The sequence below is a fragment of the Platichthys flesus genome, chromosome 15 (genome assembly GCF_949316205.1).
Source record: "Platichthys flesus chromosome 15, fPlaFle2.1, whole genome shotgun sequence".
NCBI classification, from domain to species: domain Eukaryota; kingdom Metazoa; phylum Chordata; class Actinopteri; order Pleuronectiformes; family Pleuronectidae; genus Platichthys; species Platichthys flesus.
The window spans coordinates 8789549-8797874 of NC_084959.1; the positions used below are offsets into that span (position 1 = coordinate 8789549).

The 8326-nt window shown below is 40.4% G+C and overlaps 1 protein-coding gene across 2 annotated transcripts; it reads left to right on the top strand.

Moving 5' to 3' along the window:
* On the top strand, positions 1-8109 carry LOC133969937 (beta-2 adrenergic receptor-like). 2 transcript variants are annotated; one of them, XM_062406670.1, is made up of 4 exons: positions 1-1178; positions 3243-3384; positions 3509-3800; positions 3903-8109. In XM_062406670.1, exons 1-4 carry the CDS (start codon positions 1176-1178, stop codon positions 4948-4950), a joined length of 1485 nt encoding a protein of 494 aa, XP_062262654.1. In that variant the 5' UTR covers positions 1-1175; the 3' UTR covers positions 4951-8109. The 2 variants fall into 2 exon arrangements, with proteins under 2 accessions (XP_062262654.1, XP_062262656.1); XM_062406672.1 differs by having other exon boundaries at positions 1-3384.
* The last annotated feature ends 217 nt before the right edge of the window (positions 8110-8326 follow it).

Consider the following 8326-nt stretch of genomic DNA (forward strand, 5'->3'; position numbering starts at 1 on the left):
CACATTTAGTGCATATGTTAAAACTCTAATTTCTCAAATATTTAGAAAATATTCATTTTATTATCTTTTACTTATTACTAATTGGCATTTATGAAAATGGCTCGTGTCAATGAGCTGGTTAGTACAATCAACGTATCTATGGTGGATAATATTTAAGATACAATGCATGTGACAGTTGAATGTGAAATTTGTGACATAAAATTGCACCTTATACAGATTATTATGAGGGAAATTGGTATTTGTGGATCTGGGCTACAGATATGACATTTTATTTGATACTCAGTCCTACTCATAATCACGCCAAAAATAAAATTTGTGAATTGAATTAGTTTGGTTCTGAATTTCGGTTACAAGTCAGACTGGGTACAGTGGCTAGGACAACAAAAGCCAGGTTAATAAAGTCTAGCTCTTATTAGTTTGGGTATATCAACAGGTCTGAAATGACTGTTTATTCAAAAGCACTGAACATATCCCAACCACAGACAAGAGGAATGAAAACAGCACATGATGTTGTTCTGTAATGCTAATATTGTCAGGCAGTGGCATAACATTTGCATATGTATTTGCAGGAAGTGATAGTTTGACAGTGACCAACAACATTATAGAGGCTCCTTCCCTCAGTATGTTGAACTTGTGCAGTAAACAACACACACTGCAGAGTGGCGATACTACTTGTGACAATGTAGATGTGACATAGTGCAGAATTCAGAGAAGATTTCAAGGTGCAGCAGTTGTTTGATATTTAGTTTATCTAGAATATATACCATCCTGCTTGGGTAATATCAAATTAAATGGTTGTGACCAGTGTCAGGACAAAGTGAAATCAATATGGATCAGGGATGGGCTGGGGTGGAGGGTGTAGTACGACAATAAACAAGATGTTCACATATTTCTGTCTGTTTTCCGGGATCATTGGTTTTATCAGGACAACAAAAAGTTTTCTGACGATGTAACCAGAACATTTGTGTCTCTTCTCCCTCACAGTTTTGTCTACTGTCGTCAGTTTATTTTACTTGTCACTACAAAAGCTGCTCTGTGTGCATGTGTAATCCCTCTGTTTGTACATGCACTTTTGCCTGTGCGTTTGTGTTTTCTGCAGGTACTATGTGGGCATTTTGTGTGTGATAAAGTGCTCAGTGTAGCCGCCACCACCCAGCTTCCCCTGCCTAAAGATCATGGTATTTATGTCTCAGTGAACCGTTTGTGTTTACGTCTTGGCTTTAGAGAAATGGCCAAGTGTGTGTGTATTTGTATTTGTATGTGTGTAACTGTTTAAACAGAGAGGGTATAGAGCAGAGCCTCATTTGCATGCATGACTATTTGTCATGGTGCAGGTAGACGCCCAGATTATTGATCTGATCACTCGGGTCAGTAGTGGACATTAGGAAACACAAAAGGTCTGTCGCAGTAAAGGGTGGTTACTCTTCGGGATCCACGATGAAAGCAACAAGTTCACTGACCTTTTCAGAAAATACAATAAAGATGAAATTATTTCTGGAATTATTGCCTGTTATCATTATGTTTGAGGAGTAGCTTGTGCTGGATTTGTCCATTCAAATTGAAACAGATGATTAAAAGCAGTAATGAAAAATTTATTAAAATTTTTTAGGCAGATCCATCATTTGCACCGCACGCTGGCTCGTCCTCGATCTCTCTAGACGCAAAAGTTCCAGACACTTGATGACGACAAACTTTAACACAAACGCGCTGCTGTTGTGATGGTAGAAAAAATGACTGGCAACATACCTATATTAATATATGCTGGCTTGGAATGGGTCTGTTATGACAGTGTACTGCTCCGCTTGAGAGATGATTATTCATAGAAAAATAATCCCATCATGTTCCACCCTGACGTTTTGAAATGCATCCCAAAATTCAACAGTCTGCTCATTTACCACAGGAGAAATGGGTAAACAAGAGTGAATCAATGGGTCTATTTACAACTGGCATTAATGTGTTGTGAAGGGCTGGGATTGCGTAAAGTCTGGATACACATAAAGCCAAGTGTGCTTGTACACAGAAGAGCCAATTAACCAGACAACCGCTGGAGGCGCATCAGAAGAACAAACTGCTCACTCTGTTCTCCTCTAACTACGTGTACAAGAACCACACAAAAATGAATGAACCGTTGTGCGAAGCTCAAACGGTAACAGTGTAAGACCATGACTCACCGTACATTCCATTCCCCCGACCGTCACAGGACAATCAGAAAGAACAGTGAACAGGGATCATCAGGTGTCAAAGCCGCTTATGCTCAACCAGCACACCCTTAAATAAAAACAAATGACTTTCAACTAACTTTTCTTCTGCACACTATGAGAAAGCATGATTATTAAATTAAATTAAAGTAATATAAAATGCACATGGCAAAAATTTATATTTCATGCATTGATTTGTGTGATCCAGTCCAGACAGGTCATTCTGTGCTTCTACACTCACACAAAGGTTATTTCAGCTGCTGGGTTACAAGTACCTTTACAGCTGGCACACAAACACAAACACAACTTATCCAACCCTAACTGCTGATGTCTAGGAACAGAGATACAGTTTGACACGATGAGAAGATTAAAAGACCCTTGTTTTTTTAACATGAGTAGAATTAGCTCATTAAAGCATGATATTCAAGAATCGGACGTCTTGTCACTTGCCAGCAGTATAACTTCTTAATCACGAAAGCGCAATAAATCCTGGTATAGATTGGCCCAAGGAAATATATGTTTCAGATTGCAGGTAAACTGCAGCCTATTTTAGTTTGTAGGACTATATAGGAAACTTGCATAACAGTGCAAGGACTTAATTAAAAATCTACCTGTCAGACACCTTCCACAGAGACTGTTGTCCTGTCTGATGACACTTGAATGATCAACACCGAGGGAGGAAGGAGAAACTCTTAGACTCTTCTTGACCAACAAAAACCGAACAACACCACAACAACAGTAAACATGGAGGAGATTCAGATTGTGCTCTTCGATACTGAGCCCTGCAAATCCCACAAACAGTGCATAGTACTAAATGCACTTCTTCCAAACAAATTTACAAACTCAAGCCACCTATCTCTCTGGTGCTCCGCCAATGTTCCTTATAAAGATACAAGTCAAATTCAGTAGCGCAAACACTTCTAACGCAAGAAATTGTGTGTCTTCCATCTGTGTCACGGCCCAAGTACGAGGCTGTGACATTACTTTTTCTTTGTCGTAAGCATAATGCATGAAGCTATGTTGTTCTCTGTGTTGTAAACGTAGATCATGGAGCCTGTGAGCACTATGTCAACACCAGCAAACCAATCCCATTCCAACAACTCTTCACTGGTCTTGGAGCCAGAGCACGTGCTGCATGTGCTGCTCGTTGCTGCAATGGCCATTCTGGTTCTGGCCATAGTTTTTGGTAAGTTACAAAACCTTTCATAATTTCAGGTAATCAACAAATGCTACTATTGCAACTGATTAAGACAATATTCTAATTTCCCTTTTACTAACATGTCATTTAATGTTTGTTTTCCTCTCTGAAGGTAACATCCTGGTGATTACCGTCATCCTGCGGTTCCAGCGGCTTCAGACTGTCACCAACCTCTTCATCGCCTCTCTGGCTGTCGCTGACCTCATCATGGGCTTGGTTGTGGTGCCTTTTGGTTCCAGTAACATCCTGCTGGGGGGCTGGCACTTTGGAAACGTCATGTGTGAGTTTTGGACAGCGACAGACGTGCTGTGCGTGACAGCCAGTATCGAAACACTGTGTGTGATCGCTCTGGACCGCTACCTCGCCATCACCTTGCCACTACGTTACCCAATGCTGCTCACCAGGTATGACCAAGAAGTTGACATAGTGTTGTGGTTGTGTTGTACAATGTCCATACGCTTCTGACTTAATGTGTAATATTGGACTTACTTGTCTCCTCCTGACAGGGGTCGGGCCTTGGCGGCGATTCTCGGGGTGTGGATAGTGGCCTCCCTCATCTCCTTCCTACCCATCAAAATGGAGTGGTGGCAGTCAGAGGATGAGGAAACTTTGCGCTGCTTAAATGACACTAACTGCTGTGAATTCAACACCAACGTGCTGTACGCTGTGTCTTCCTCAATAGTGTCGTTCTACCTGCCACTGGTTGTGATGATTTTCGTGTACGCACGGGTGTTCCAGGAGGCCCGGAAACAGCTGAAGAAGATCAGGGGGAGGGAGAAGCACTTCTACAACTTGCATTACACCGCGCAGCTGGCTTATCCCGACGACAGTCCCGCAATGAACAAACTACGGGTGGGAACTGACATGGGGGATCAAGCAGGAGAGGACAGCCCAAACATGCAGAAACCAAGAGGTGTGGACAATGGGGAAGAAGAAAAGGGAGGAAAGAACAGAGCAGGGATAGAAAAAATGGAAACAAAGCACTCTGCGGCAAAGCGTCTAAAGTTCTGTCTCAAGGAGCATAAGGCCGTAAAAACTCTGGGGATTATCATGGGAACCTTCACTCTGTGTTGGCTACCCTTCTTCATCCTCAACATCCTCAAGACCTTCCTCGACTTGGGCGAAATTACGCTGCTCTTCAGACTCCTCAACTGGCTGGGATACTCCAACTCAGCCTTCAACCCGCTCATCTACTGCCGAAGCCCGGACTTCCGATACGCCTTTCAGGAAATACTCTGTTTGAGGGGCAAGTGGGGAGGCAGGGGAGGGAGGAGCAGATGGGGATGGAGCAGAGGTAGAGATTGCTTCTCGAAGGCCCCGGGTAGGAAGAATGGGGATTCGGACCTGAATGGTGCTGGAGGGCTGGAGATTCACCAGAGGTCAGGATGGGAGGGCAGTCTGGAGAGCTCTGAAAGAGACAGCCCACTCACTGTGCCTCCTGGGACGTCTTCCTGCCAGCAGGTTGTAGAAGTCGCTCCAGGTTCTTTGACGAACCAACAGGCCAATGGCTCTGCTAACGGGATCTGTAAGGACAGCCTGGCTTCAATCACTTGACCAAATAGCATTTTTAGAATTCACATTGAGCACTAAACACCAGGTCAATGAAGCTGTGTTCGGAAATACCCTGTTGAGTTTGTTTGTGTCAATGTTACTGGGCTGAACTTGTGTTCACTGTTTAATTCTATGAGGAGTTTCTGCATATTCACATGCAGAAGGGCTGGGAGCCTTCTGGTTTCTGTTTCTAGTTTGACCAATTACGTTTGAGTCGGCTTTGGTTGCCTGCAGGGTAGAGCAACTAACAAAAACACATTGACTATTACTTTTTTAATTTATCTGAATTCACATGCCAATATCTAATAGAGATTAGCCAAAATACCTACAAAGGCTATTGCAGTTAGTTTTTTGGAGAAACATTTGATGAAATAAACTAGTTGGACAGTTATCAGTGTACAATGAACGGAGTATGGACTCTTGGCCTGGATATCAGCTGTCTACCCTGGCAGCCCAAAGATATTCTGATGGGCTCTGAGATTGCAAAGGCAAATACTCAGGTAAACCACGCAGAAGTATCAGATTTAATCTTTTGAGCTTCTTACGTAAAGAAAGTGTATGTGAAACCAAACATTAGGAGCTTCAACAAACAGGTTTATCATTGGAAGGTGTTTTTGTTGTTTTGTTCAAAGTTCAGAGTATCTTTATTATCCCATTCAGGGAAATCTAGTTGCAGCCAGGATCGTAAACTGTAAAAACACACACACACACAGACACACACACACACAAAACACCTACATACTGGTGGACAACAGAGAGAAAGATCAAGACATGTAGTTTACTGAGGGGTTCAGAGTCAAAGCACCAATAAATGGTTCATCCCGTCTTTATAAGAAATGGAGAACAGAAAGTCAATGTTATAATCGACTTCATATGGTGTGGTCCTGAAATACAGGACACATACGTTGCTAGATGTGTACTGTTAAATAAATAGAAAGTCTTTAATAACTGCTCGATAATAAAATAACAAAAAACCTGAATGAAAATACACTTTTTGCTCTTGCATTCCACAATGTTAATTTATTGAAAACAGCCTTGGCAGTTTGTAGAACTAAGATTCATATGAAAACATGTTTATTCTGCACTTTGACAACCTGACAACCTGTCTTCAAAGATAAATATAGACTAAAATATTTATGTCTAAAAAGGGAACAATCCTAATGAAACCATATATTGTTTACGACAGAGAGTCTCAATTTGTTCAGCCAAGGACGGCTTCAAAATAAAACATATTCTGGGGTTCCCCTTGGAATAATTTGACATATTTATGTGAAAGAAAACCACAAGAGAAATTTCCTGGAAAAGTACTAGACATGTATTAAAAATAGTTTCACCATGTCAACACAGAAATGATGATAATTTTTAGGAATCTGGAAACTTATATCCCCTGGCAGTGTGGCACAGACTTTTAAACTACTGATTTACTATGAGATAGAAACTCAGCTGATCTGCTTCAACAGGTGTTGATCGACTGATCCGATTAAACACACAAACACACACACACACACAAACACGCACAGAGTCCCAGTAAAGGAAATATATAGACGTTTTATTAGGATCACATCATTCACAGTAAAAACCTGAAGGAGAAAAAAGGTATCAGGACCTTTAAGTTGAGCAAATATACATGTTCATGAATTAAAACATTTATATAAATGTATAATAGCTCAGACATATACTACCTGCGGCCAAGCTGCCAGTTTTTCATTCCCTTTTGATAAACCTCATGGCTGCAAGGTCCAAAATCATTTACTGGTGTGTATCTATGTGTTAGATAAAGATCTGAGAGCCAAACCCGTCTCTATCATAACTGATCTTTCTCTCCCTGTACTCTGTGAATCTGTTGGGTATTTTTCTTTCTCGCTCTGTCTCTAAACCTCATCATTATCTTTCGACTCGTTAATCCTATCTGCTGTAGCTCTTCTCTAGTAACAACTTTATTATCTGCCAGACAGTGCTCCGGAGATAATTTCTTTGTAGTGATATCACTACATGTTTCCATAACATCGTCGGATACACTCTCTGTAAAGACATAATAATCAGATGACACACACTTTTAGTTTAATTTTTCATTTGGAACTGGAACTTGGTTGAAGGCTGAGGTATTTGGACATTTGGTATTAAATATTTGGTAGTGAGAAGAGCATCAGACCCCAAAGACATTACAGCCCAAGACCCATCACATTTTGGAAACTAATGGCACTCAATAGAGAGGATACCTCCATCAAGGCCCGACAGATGCCTGTTATTCAATTAAGCTTCATTAAATTGCACCTACTCATACTTATCAGTCCCTAAAATATGTCTGATTCTTGTTTTCAAGATTCATAAATTATTTTTGGAATATGAAATTGGTGAGCCTGTCAAAAAACGCAGATATCCCATCCTACCACCAAGGTTCGGAAGAATCCGTTCCGACGTTTTATGTGATCTTGCTTAAAAACCAACAAACAAACAAACAAACAAGGCTTAAAAAGTGTCTTTCCCAGCTCTGCCTCTACATGTACAGATCATTATTTAATCTTTTTAAAAAAAGAGGATGAGGATCAATTATTGCTGATTGTGTGCTGTAAATATGATTTGCATGTGTCTGTCTGTGTGTTTTGTGCACAAATATAAGTGATTCATGTGATTGTTGACTGTGCCTTTTAAAACTTGAAAACATGCCATTGGATATTTCTAGTTTACTATAATGTAAAAAGTTTTAGAATCACCAAATAGCCTGAACATTTTTATTGGATTTGGGATTGTAGAATAGCAGAAAACGTGAGTTTTAAATGCCTTCCAACGATTGTCTGAATTTACAGGCACTGTGTATAAAAAAACCACAATACCTGGTTCTCGTGGAAGAACAAGGGTTGAACTAAGAGTTGTTTTGCTTTGCTTTTTGTATCATGTCTGTTAATATATGTCACATCAGATTTTAAGCAGCACTGAAACACGCACAGTTTGTCATTGTTTATTTGACAGGGATTTGTGGCTCTATCTCGGGACATTTAGACAGATCTTAAACAAGCTTTGTTGAGACTGAACGTTTCAGAAGCAAAGGATTCTAGTTTCTACCTCCAACAGAGTCACATGAATGTCATCTCACCCTTGTACATATTTATTCATAAGCTGTTGAACATGTTGTAAATAAAAGATTGAAAGTTGGCAAATCTATTGTGTTGCTTAGTGGGTGTGCGTTTTACTCACCTTATGGGGACCTTAACAAAAAGCAAGTATCCCATAATGTAGATCGTAACATTGTAAGACAAGCTTTAAGTTGAAGGTATGATTGGGTTTTACTTTAGGTTAGAGTTAGAACAGTTTGTGGGTCGGTCTCCTGTGATCACACTAGTTGAGAAAACGATATGAACGTGAAGAAGAATGTTTTTAT

What these genes read in the sequence shown, in the direction of transcription:
- LOC133969937 (XM_062406670.1), top strand. An exon ending in GGTTCTGGCCATAGTTTTTG is followed by an intron (nt 3,385 to 3,508) that starts GTAAGTTACAAA and finishes TCCTCTCTGAAG; the next exon opens with GTAACATCCTGGTGATTACC. An exon ending in TACCCAATGCTGCTCACCAG is followed by an intron (nt 3,801 to 3,902) that starts GTATGACCAAGA and finishes TCCTCCTGACAG; the next exon opens with GGGTCGGGCCTTGGCGGCGA.